The 13,162-nt window shown below is 39.1% G+C and overlaps 1 protein-coding gene across 1 annotated transcript in view; it reads left to right on the plus strand.

The window, feature by feature from the left end:
- Nucleotides 1–230: 230 nt before the first annotated feature.
- The window catches only part of LOC150081973 (uncharacterized), a 50,007-nt gene continuing 37,075 nt past the window's right edge, over nucleotides 231–13,162 (plus strand). The window contains exons 1-2 of the mRNA XM_090379025.1: nucleotides 231–526; nucleotides 8,194–8,323. Of these exons, the coding sequence (XP_090235151.1) occupies nucleotides 407–526; nucleotides 8,194–8,323 (250 nt within the window). The 5' untranslated portion in view covers nucleotides 231–406. The remainder of the gene's footprint in view (nucleotides 527–8,193; nucleotides 8,324–13,162) is intronic.

The raw sequence follows: 13,162 nt of genomic DNA on the forward strand, positions 1-13,162 counted from the left end.
AATACAATTCGAAATGGGTTCTTATTGTGTTGAAGTTTAATGGTGTGTGACATCACTTCCGCCAGCGTTCTGTTCAGTGGTTTGTTCCAACGCATCTCGTTTTCAACAACCCTTTGTACTCCGAAGAACACCTACTCGTAGAATACCGTTCATCTGATGCGGTGTTAGAACCTGCCATCTAGCGGTTCGATGAGAAAACGTGCTCACCTTCGCTCCTTTCTCTCATTATCCCCCTCTGTATCCACCGACTACATGTGTCTGTTGTCACGTGAATACAAGTTACCAGTTTTGTTCGTGCTGTGACGTAGTTTCAACTCACCTGTTTGTGGTTACTCCTACCGCCATTTTACTTAAACGATACTAGGAAGATAGCAACGCATAATTGCTTTCATTTGCGCAGCTGACTATGGTATCAGTATCATCTGATAGACGTCGCCAGAAATGGTACAGAAGACGACCTCTACTTCGATATGCATTTGTGACAGATTTACAGAATGGTAGCTATGCTGCAGCAATCTATTCCCTGGTGAGTAATAGTGTCTAACTACCACTTATACTATATCTAGGCCAAGTTTCCGTAGCGGTATGAATCGAGTGAAGTGTGTATATTGGCTAAACTGTTGCCTTGACGACTGCAAGAAACAAATAAAACAAAGTTCCACAGGCACTAGCTGAAATAATTCTAAATCTGGTATCTGTAAGGCCAAATGTATAGTGCAAAACTGCATTGTATATTTTAGTATATAACAGATTGTAATAATGTGAAATCATCTAGTGTGTTACAACGTATTTAAGTATTCATCAATTTATATGAATTACTCCAGTCCTCCTTTTTGACTTCGATTGGATTGATTTGATTAATTTTGATTTTACTGGCGCGAAAACGACTGCGGTTATACTGCGCCAATTTGAGTGGGAAGTATTTACGAAAGAGTCAATAGTAGCAGCTCTTTTTCTACATCTGTACAGTGCATTTTTTATTTTAATCCTAAAAACAGAACGGAAAAATAAACTAAAAATAAATCATAGGGTCTTCAGGATAAACAGAAATTGATTTATTTATAGAAACATCCGCACAATTCTTAGATAGGTTAAGTGCACCCGTGGGTGTGGTGGAAGGCTCTTAATTTAACTGTCTTGTATACAAAATTGTAACTGTAACGTAAAACTTTTAATTAATTTATTTAAAAATTTTATTTTATTATATATATATATATATTTTTTTTTACTTCGCATTCTCCGACTATACCTTTCGTAGCGATCACGTGAATCAAACGGTTAGTGACCTTACCCCAACATCGTGCATAAATCCGGTTCTAATTCTAACAGAGCAGGTGAGTAAGAAACAGGAGCACCCTATTTGGCCTAAGTTTTATTAGACCTCTACACACGATCTGCATCCAAAACCTGCACAACTTTGTACATGTATTTAGTTCGCTTTCAAGTGTACCTTGTTCGATGCTTGCACAGATGCATAGGAGAGTGCATATTGATAAATAAACTTGGCTGGATAACTCTCGTTGATTTCAGGTATAAATAGCAGTTGTTCCATGCGGAATCAATCAAGTCTCTCTCTCACTCTCAATTTCTCAAATTCTAATTTTTTTTTTTTTTTTTTTTTTATAATTTAGATAAGGATCAAAAGCAAACGAAAACTCTTCTTAAGAAGAGTTTTCGTTGGCTTTTGATCATTAAAACAATCCGGAATCGGTACTTTAAAGTAGTGGATTCTGGATTGTAATCCTCAAAAATAACGACTACATATCATTTATTTACAAACGATCTATTGCACATTAACACATTTCACGGTTAGCAAAAGAGAAAATTATGCAAAAGTTCCTCAATATACATATATAATTAGACCAAAAGATTGATCCACAACATATGTATAAAAAACACCTTGGAACCAGCAAATAGGGAATTTCAGCTAAAATTAATGTAAAGTTCGAACAGGTCCTGTCTCGTTATCCTTATGGTACACCCGATGATGCAGCTGCACCAGGAAATTCTGGGCTCACTGGGTGTTCAATGTAAAAATAATTTCTTTCATTTGCAAAGTTTTTTTTTCTGCATTAAAAAAAAAAAACAAAACTTTGCAGCATACATAGTGATGATTTTATGACTATTTTAAGTACGTCGAGCGTGTTCTTTCAATATGTAGTAAACCGGTGCCCCTAGAGGCGAAAAACGATTGTCTCGTTTTCTATATTCACAAGTGAGCATATTTTGAATACATTTCATCCATTGGTGAAACAAACTATTTTTATTTTATTATTATTATTTTTTTTTTTTTATCTTCCAAATATCTGTTTTGTCAGTTTTAGTGTGGGATAAGAAAATTTGCCCAATTTATACACAATTTACAAGTTGCGGTGTTGGTGAAACAAGTTTTTTTCGCAGGTTGGATTTTTGGGGTATTAGTATTAGCCGCAAGGCAGCCCTGGGCTTTTGCTGCACCGACCAAAAAAATAATAATAATAAACCACCTATTTGGCTCCCTCCTCACGTAGGTTAAGCTTTGAATTTCCCCACGCTATCAACCACAATCATCCATGGGGGACAACATATTCCAATAATTAACAACTCGCTAGCTAAAATAAAACTTCCTGAAAACCAGTTTGAATTTATGGCTCCTATTTCTGTAATCATTTATAACAGTGAAATTTTCGCACTTGTTCATTTTACTTTCTCCTCTCAGAGCCTTATAAACCTCAATCAAATCTCTTCTAATGTGACTAATTTCCAAGCCCAGCAGCCTACATATTCGAAGTCTTTTTTCATATGGGTGCCCTTTCGCCGATCTCACCAGGCGCGTTTTCCATTTTTGGACCTTTTCAAGAAGCTCGATGTCTTATTTTAGGTGCAGTCTCCATACCTGGACACAGTATTCCAGGTGCTATTTTACAATTGCCTTAAACAATGGCATTATGCCATCCCTATCTCTACAAGCAAACGAACGATAAATTATCGATACGACACCATGAGCTTTCCTTCAAGCTTGTTCGGAAAACTTCGTGTCGATGGAATAACTCCCAAATCACTTTCTTCTTCTACTATTTTAATTCAGTCTCATCGAGTATAAGCCATTTTGGGGTTTGTTACTATTCCGCAAGTGTATTTTACCTCGCATTTTGCCGCATTAAAAACTTAACTGCCAATTTTCTGGTCATCTCTGAATTCGATCTAAGTCGTCAAGAAGCTGTGCTTGGAGCTAATCATTAACAACTCTACCAATCTTTATATTATCTACAAAATTTTGACATCATGCCCTCGATCCCTTCGCCGATGTCATTTAAGAAAATCCAAAACAAGAGTGGTTCCAGTACTGATCTCTGGGAACCCTACTTCTTACGTTAGCCCGATCTGAAGCATAACCGATAATCACAACCCTCTGCCTCCTGCCTCACAGCAATCCATGTAAGGATTTTCCCTGTGATTCCCATATGGGAATCACAGGGAAACCTCTGGCACCACCACCATTCCGTGACGGGACTAATTGTATGTCTATCATGCTGCAATTAAAGATTCTATTCTATATGCTACAGCTTATATAGTAACTCCTAATGCTTTGCTGAAGTCTAAGTAAACAATATCAAAATCATTGTCTTCAAGTCTTATCGAAAGAATCTTACTGGGAAAGGATGGAACTCTTTATGAATGGGGATCTCCTGATGATTGCAACAGCAGCAATTCATCGCGCCTCCTCGTTTTAATCAGATATGAAAGCTTACTAGTGGTGTCAATGTGAAAAGATGAGCACTGTTTCTGTTACCATCATAGACTGATTAACCAAATATTTCTTTGTTATTTGACCGTAGTTGAGATTCATTGTTGCACGATTGATTTACTCTATTAGAATGCTGAAATTACTTCAAATTAGAAACCTTTGCTGATATCAGGTTTATTTCTAAACAGCTACATGTACTTTTAGCTAACGATGCTATGTGTACGCTATCCTGCTAAAATATCAGAAAATCTGCAACTGCCAAATTACTACATCATTTTCATGTAATAATTACAGGAAGGAACTTACCTATAAACAGAACCGTATAGCCTCTGCACCGTTATGAATCAACCAGTTAAAGAGATGGATATTTCAACTTCGGTATGACTAAAGTGGGAATATCCCTAGAGCCAACAACACAGTGACACGAATCGCTGCAGACTATGCCATAAGTCTATAATCAACAAACATCGGATAGTAGACAGAAGGCATTTCAAGGGACTGATGACTTCTTCCCAGGATGTTAGTACAAATGGAAAGAGGATACCGCATAAACTTAAGTGACGCACAGAACATGCCTACCTCAATCCACACTGCATGTCGGAAACTAAGGACAAGGGCATATGCAGCTGTACTGCACTCTGTAAGCCCTCTAATGTCTGAGCGGAATAGTCGTGTTCTGTCAGTTGGCAGTGGTGTCACAAATGGCGACAGTACTTGCTGCTGCTGCAGTAGAAAGGTGTAATGTACTCCGATTAATTCTATTTCACTGTTTATAATAAACTATCCTAGAATGACATTGCCACCACGCACTGAAAATAAGTAAAAAAAAATAATAATAAAATAAAATTTCAGTTTATATTCCGGAACGGCCAAATAGGGTGAGAGGAGTTTGTAAACCATCTTGTATGTTTGTAAACCATTTATATTTATCAGTAACGTGAGTTCAGAATCGCGGTACATTGACGCATGTACTACTACACTTTCGCGTTTCACCACTCGGTACAGGTGGATAAGCAGGGTGGTTCGAGGAGAATTTCTAAAATACTGTATAAAATTTTTTCCTTGGTTGCGCACTGTTTTCAAATATGAATACAATCTAGAATCTAAGATTGTTTGAAACCCCAGGAATATGAAAAGCCTTTAAAACAAACTGTTACAATATTGGGTTAATGGCGTAAGAAATACCTGTGCACACTTTGTAGAGTCCTGTCATCAAAGCTGTAAGATCATCACTTTAGCAATTGTATGCTCTAATATTTCAGCGGATCATCCTATTTCGATAACATTTTGCAATCTTCACCATTTCTCAGAATTACTCCTAATGTATAAAGTATATACACTATGTTATTAAAAGTATGAGAACACCAAGAGACATTATACAAGTACCACAGTATTAATGAGTAAAATACAATTTTATCATATATTTTTGTCTATGGAAGAGTGCTCACGAGTCGATTTGCATGTTATGAGCGAAAAACGAAGGATGACTCACGTTGAAAACCCTACTCCCTCGTCCTGATATTAGCTAATCACAGCTTCGAATGAAGAGGACTTTAGAAATTCCTCCAGCCGTCGGTGAGAACCGAACTCAGATGAATGGCACTCGGCGATGCACAGTGACAGCAAAAAAAGAAAAAAAAACAGAAACTAATTTTTTTAACGTTACTAGAACTTGTTACTCATACCCATCTATATATATATAACGCTTAGGTATGCTGCCCAAATTTTCCAACTGCTAATTGTTGCCAGCACCCGTTCACGCGATTCACCTCGCATGACCACCATACCGGGCATTCTTTATTAATTTTTGTACTAACGTTTTTCGACTGAAGAAAGGCAACCTATGCCTGAACACTATCGATGTATGTTTATTTTATCTGTCTTCAATTTTAATAAACCGTTCTAAGTTTTAAGAAGTGTAAAAATGGCTGAACAGTGTGCAAGAACTTTAAGAAAACTTAGAAGATATGCTAATGAAACATTAGAGGAGAGGTCTAATAGACTAAGAGACCGAAAAGAAACTCTACGATTACGAAGACAGATGGACAAAAAACACTGAAGAAAGAGAGGTAAGATTGGAAATGAGAAGGAACCGTAGGACCAATCAAATAGAAGTACCGGATGCGAATAATCAACGAGCTGTAATTAATGTGGAAGAGCATGACATAGGAAATATGTGTTATAACTGTGAGTATTGCAATGCAAGATATTGGGGACATGAGTTAAACACATCGAATAAATACACTAAATACTGTCATGATGGAAAGGTTTCACTTGACCCCCTGTCTGAGACACCTACTCTATTACGAGAGCTGCTCTGCTTACAGCGGATACATGTGAAGCAATTAACTACAGAGAACATATACGAGAGTACAACTCAGCAATGGCGTTCGCATCAATGGGCGCAGAGATAAAATCACCGCCTGGAAATGATCCATACTGTTTTAGAAACATGGCCAGATTTACCATTTGGTCTAACCGTTATATCCAAACGAGGCAAATAAGCCAGGATATGGACAACTTTATATTTTCGATTCTGCTGAAGCAACAACAAAACGGCTTGAAAAACGATCAAAGGGTGTATGGCCGAAAGTAATGCAACAATTGGACGAGATGGTAAAGAGACGATACAATGCACCTACATCCAAAACGGAGGTTGCTGCAATATTTGTTGGAGAAGATATGAAAAACACGGGGAACCACGTGCAAATAGAGATATATGCATATATCCCACAGGTGATTGCTGTAGAAATATATCACCGATAAACAAAAATGGTGAAGACTGAAGGATCTAGATTAAATTATTCACGCCATAATCAGAAAGATGTTACGCCGGGCACATCTAGTATATGTATATTTTGTTAGTGAAAGTGTATGTTCAAGAGCCGATTTACGTGTTGTGTGAGCTAAAAATCCCCGGAATAACTCACTGGAGAAACCTTATTCCTCCTCTTCCTGAGATCGGCTTACTACAACTTCGATTGAAAAGAACTTTATCAAACCCAGACCTCTCCAAATAAGTGGCAGATGGCGACGACGGAGGACTGCATTAACACAGCAGTTGGCCTACACAGCAAACTTGCCAAAAAATTCCGCTGCAACTTCACAAGCTGCGTTAAAAGAATTCCTTTAGCGAAATATTTCAACAAAGAAAAACATCTTCAAATTCAGCCTCTCAAATTCATCTCACAGTGTGGTTAAGATCGGTTGTCTGAGCCGGAAATTCTAGTGGCGGCACATTTTTCAAACCAGGTAATTATGCATTATATTTTATACATGGAGCACTGTCTTGCTTAAACGTGAGTGGACACATCACCATAAAATTTGATGTTGACGGACACTAGGCAATCTTTCCAAGTGATCGCCTTCCTGATTACAAAGTGGCCAGAAACAACTAAACAACACAACACACACACACACACACACACGGCACAAACATAAGATTACGCACCTCTCTGGCCGTTTTACAGAGTTCTGTATCATCACAGTGTACCACGGCGGAGTTGAAGTAAAGTTCTAGGGCCGCCCTACATAAGATACTAAATATGTCATGTCTACATGTCACCATAAAATTCAATCAGTGCAGATACTGCAACGTTGTCCAGCCGAGATAATCCATTTACCATACCGTCTACAATAACCAGCAGCCCAACACCATATCATGAAAAGTATTCCCCCCCACCCCATCTTCACAGTTCCACCACCGTATTTCATAGCTGGGTCGACGCAGTCCGAATGGAAGCGTTGTTTTTCCTGCTTTCGCCAGACCCTCTTCAATCATATTTAAACAGCGTATATAGTGAATCATGACGACTCCCAAGAAAGCATTTCCACTCCTACATATTCAATTTTAGCACGGCATCATTATAACCGTTACTGATCACTGACTATTGTGATTATGGATTTGTAAGCCACAGTTCGTCCATAAAACCCACCCAGTACTCCTCTGCTTACGGTAATCATACGACAGTTTCGTGTGTACGCCCCTTAGACCTGAGCGATCTTGCTGCAGCAGTGGCGAGGTTTTTTTTGGCAACATGCTTGTCTCTTCTGATGCCTCATTCTCTCACTGGTCGCTTCACAATTCCATTTTCGCATCTTTCTTTCTTCTACTTCCATGTTACGTTCGGTATGGTGGTCCTTGGGAACTTCGAGTCTAACACAAAGGTGCCAAATATGGCACCCAACTGCTACTCCGTGATCACTCACTGAAAGTCCCATGCTTAATTTCGCCAGAAACTGAATGAGATACATTCTTCAGTTCAGTCCATACCAATGCGCGATTATAACGCCCTATACATCATGGACACAGTTGATATTTAATATAGCTTATTATTCTCTGACATTTTTGATAGTATGGTGTATATATATATATTTTTTTTTTTTTTTTTCCCCTTAACTTCTATGAATAACTTATCAAACTAACTCAAAATTATTATTATTTTTTTTTTTTTTTTCCTTTGTAGGTTGAAAGCACCTTCATGATAATTTTAGCAGTATTCGATATCTACTGTCTAGCAGAAGCACAACCAGCAACTACCCATTATCGTTATTACGGCATTAGTTTCCTTTTTGTATACAGTGGAAATAAACATGGTAAGAAATATCTCTGAAAGAAAATATAGAATACTGTACTTAAAATGATCACTAAAATGATAGAAGATTAAAATTAATATGAACAATTACACTCGGTAATCACTGAATTATGACCATCTCATTATTAATAAACTATGCCGCATAGCTCGCAGTATAAAAAAATAAATTTTCTTTTTATAGTCCGGGACGACAACACGGTAAGCGGATGTCACAAGAATACGAGCAGTCACGGGCTTCAACCCCGGTCACTCAAAGCACTTGTACGTATAATCCCTCGTGCTTACCACTCGGCTATGGCGAGCGAAGCATCGCCTTACCCTAGAACAATAGTAATTTACATCTGGTCATGAAAGTTAAAGTAGCAGTTATGTGATGTAGTAAAGATATCACAGAGTTTCCAAAGGTCATCATTGCGGGAGCTCGTGCTTCGGGTGCTTCCATATCGGAAACGGCATGTCATGTCGGTTTCTCATGGCCCACTATGGTGTTAAGATGTAAAAAGAATGGTGCTATTATTGTTATTATTTTGGTTTTTAGGAGCATTAACAACTAAGGCCATATTGCTCCGGACATATGCGGTGGTCATTCCCTGACCTTTCCGCATCCTCCGTATTTGGTGGTCACGGGCTCGAACCCCAGTTTAATCAAGTGCTACGCATTTATGTTCCTGCCCACCTGGCTACGGAAGCGCCAAAAGAATGGTGTCTAACAAGTCAAACCCCCCTCATGCCGACAGAACTGTAAAAGATTACACAAGGCGGATGGTCGTTGTGAGCGAACGGTGCAGCTCGTTGTACGCATAATGGCATAGTGTTTAGGGTAAGGCGCCACCTTTGGTCTCCCGCAACTGCACCATCTGTACTCGTGAAGTATACAGGACTCTGTAAATGCTGGAAATGTGTTTGGCATGTTGTATGTGTATAGTATTTTGTGTTGGGTTCTATTGTTTCTCTGGCTTCTTGGCCGCAGGACCCCTAATGGAACCCTACGTTGCCCGCCACCACTGGGAAATGAGCCAGACTGCCCATCATACTCTGGCTGGCCTCTGCCAGGGTCGCTTGAGCTTCCTGACAGAGGCCACAAAAAAAAAAAAAAAAAAAAAACGGCAGGTCACTGTGCGGCAGTTGACATCGAAATACAATATGGGGAATGCAAGAACAATCTCCCAAATTACGATGTGCCGCACACTCAGATCAGACACCAGCAGACAACCCAAGAGACACCCTCTCCTCACCGCCGATCATCGTTGACGGCAAATACTGTGATGTCTGTCCACAACACGCTCGGCCACTGGAGAACTGGAAATGAGTGTGCTGGTAGGATGAGTGTGTGCCGCAGGCAACACGAGTCCATGGAGCCATCGTGCATGGTATCCACTATCCAAGCAGGTGGCGGTGGTTGCTTAAGAATTTGCAGATAAAGGAAACACTAGGTGGCAGTGATCACAGTGTACTGATATGGAATTTACTTAAAGATATAATTACCATCAGGGGTAAAGGAAAGGGATTTTGCTTCCGTAAAGGTGACTACAGTGGTCTCAGACAGTTTTTAAATTCTGTACACTGGGACCAACTGATGATGTTACCAACAGCAAATTCTAGGTGGGAAGCATTCAAGGAATTAATCGTGGAAGCTACTAGACGTTTCATACCTATTAAGAAATATTGTTCAAGGTTCTGGCCTAAATGGTTGTCAAATGAACAATGAACTAATCAGACTCGTGGCAGATAAGAAAAATGCATGGGATGCATTTAAATTATCAGGCGATATAAGCTAGTTTCTAACCAAGTCACAAAGGAGATTAGGCAAGCGAAGGAAGATTACGAGAAATCTTTGGCAAGGGATGCTAAGAAAAACAGCAAGGATTTCTTTGCTGTTTTTCAAAGAAAGAGGATGAATCAGATTGGTCCACTTGATATCGATGGTTCGACTGTTGATGATCCTGCTCAGATAGCAAACAAACTGAATGAGTATTTTTTGCATTTACATTCACACACGGGAGTTATTAAGTAAGGAAAATGCCAGAAGGTTATCAAATTGTAGGAGGCTTAATGATTTTGTAATAACTGAGAGAAAGGCACGTGGGGTGGATGTGGTCTATCCAGTTATATTAAAGGCGACAAAGGAACTAAGCAAACCCTTAGCCATAATTATGAGAGTATCCTTGGACCAGGGGGAGGTCCCTCGGACTGGAGATGTGCAAATGTATCCCCAATTCACAAAGGAAAATCGAAGGGTGACACGAGTAATTAGAGACCAGTTAGTTTAACTTCTGTTCCGGGTAAAATAATGGAGTCACTGGTTAAAGATGCATTGCAGGATCATCTAGACAAGACTGCAGCAATAATTCAGACACGGCATGGGTTTGCTAAGGGAAAGTCTTGTCTGACAAATTTGATTGGATATTATGATGTGGTTACAAAGGAACTGGATGGAAAAAATTATTTTGATTTCATATACGTGATTTCAGGAACGCTTTTGACACTGTTGTGCATGAAAGACTACTGCACAAATTATCGAGCAGAATGGTATTAAGGGTAAGTTGATACAATGGATAAAGGGTGGTTGAGTGGGAGAAGACAGAGGGTGATAATCAATGGGTGCTGCTCTTCTTGGACTAATTTTATTAGTGGAGTCCCACAGGGTTCGGTGTTGGGTCCACTGTTGTTTTGTATATTTATCAATAATATTGATGAAGGTATATCACGCTTAATGTCGAAGTTTGCAGATGATACAAAGGTTGGCAGGGTTGTTAATGACAGTGTGCTACTGCAACAGGATCTAGAAAATTTGGGCAGATGGGCTGAGAAGTGGCAACTGAAGTTTAACATTGACAAATGCAAAGTACGGCATATGGATAGAATTAACCCCAGAGGAACGTACCAACTGTGTGGTACTACACTAAGGGTGGTAGAAAATGAAAAATACCTGGGAGTAATTGTGTAGTCAGATATTAAGTTTTCTGGGCAATGCAGACAGGCTGCAAGAGCAGGTCATGAAGTTTTGTCAATGATATATAGGAATTTTGCTAGCAGGGAAAAAGGAGGTGATTATCCCTTTGTATAAGGCAATGATCAGGCCACGCCTTGAGTACGGCGTACAGGTGTGGAGGCCTCATTTTAGAAAAGATGAGGATTTGCTTGAGCGTGTACACAGAAGGGCAACAAGATTCGTGAGGGTAATGAAGGGATCCTCTTACCAAGAGAGGCTTAACTTCTGCAAATTGCAGCGGCTGGAGCTAGGCACCTGTGAGGTGATCTGATTGAGGTGTATAAGGCCTTGAATGGGTTGATCACACTGAATTCTGATGGGATTCTTTCACTTGCTCAGATAGCGAACCTAAGGGGGCATAAATTCAAATTGAGGAAAGGCAGTTGTAGAACAGATGTGCAGAAATCTGCATTTAGCCAGCGGATGGTTAATTGCTGGAACAAACTCCCATCTGTCATTGTGGAAGTTTTATAACTTAAATAAATTCAAGGAGGAACTGGACAAACATTTAGAAGGAATGGTTGTTTGATTTATTTTTTTATTTTTTTATTTTTTTATTTTTTGGCTAATGCTACATAACTTACTTTCTTGCATCACGTGCCTCTATTAATATTAAGATGGGGCATGTTTTGCTGTAAAAAATCCCTGGAGGATCCCTGGTGCGTATGGACCAACGTTTCACTGGTAAGGTCTACCGGACACTCATAGGAGACCATGTGCACCTTTCTATGTTGCATTTTTTCCCGGACAGAAACGGGATCTTCTAAGACGCAGGTTACTGTCATACGCTGTCATCGGGCTGCACTGTGAACAAGTGGTTCAAGGAACACGGTAAAGATATCTTGATCGGCCTCCAAATTCGCCTGACCTCAACTGAATTGAACCCTTGTGGAATGTTTTGGAACGGGAAGCGAGGCGTATGGACACACAGCCATCATGTATTCCGACACTTTGGAACTTTGGAAAGCTTTGCACGTAGGATGGCTGCACGAACGTCTTCAGACGTCTAGTGAAGTCAATGTCTAGGCCAAGGGTTCCCAACCTTTTTTTGCTTGTGGACCCCCTGAGTCCTAACTTTACGTATGTGGACCCTCATATACGCATATGTAATATTCCTAAATGAATTATTTATTTGTAGGTTAGTAAAAGCTAATAATTAAACAATTCCAATATAATATAAAAAATGTAAATAACAAATTTTGAAAATTTTAATTGATAAAACTGAAACATATTTTTACTTGTAATGACAGAATTAGTAAAAAAAAAATAAAATAAAAATACTATTTCAAACAACATATATAAATTTATTCCTAAGGCTATTATATAGGATCCCATTAAATGAGATCCTTGTGGCTGATGTTTTGATATTAGCATTTTAATATCTGTCTCCAATTTTGTGAGAGTCAGACGAAGATCACCTCTTTTTACTATATCAAGTCGATTACGATTTTTTTTTAACAACTGTGTTACACGACTAAAGCCAGATTCCACAAGATAAGATGATGGGAAAACAATGACATACATTTCAGCTTTCTCCCATAAAAGCGGATATTTACATGCAATGTCACTATTCTTCCATACATCACGCTTTCCTTTTTTGAATAGACTTCAGACTGTCTCATCAGACCGCAATTCAACAAGTTCCTCTTGTAAATCAATTTCAACGTCAGCAACATTAACCTCAAATGGAATCAGTACCCAATCTGGGATGTTCAGTTCTGGGAGGTCCTTGAACCGAACTTGCGTGTCTTCATAAATTTTTTTTAAATGATCAACATACACAACACAATCATCATCTTTTAAATCACTGCTAACTGAAGCAAGGTTCGGAAACTGGTCAAACGCACG

This window comes from Mastigoproctus giganteus, chromosome 8 (genome assembly GCF_048544385.1).
Source record: "Mastigoproctus giganteus isolate SK-2022 chromosome 8, ASM4854438v1, whole genome shotgun sequence".
Taxonomy (NCBI): domain Eukaryota; kingdom Metazoa; phylum Arthropoda; class Arachnida; order Uropygi; family Thelyphonidae; genus Mastigoproctus; species Mastigoproctus giganteus.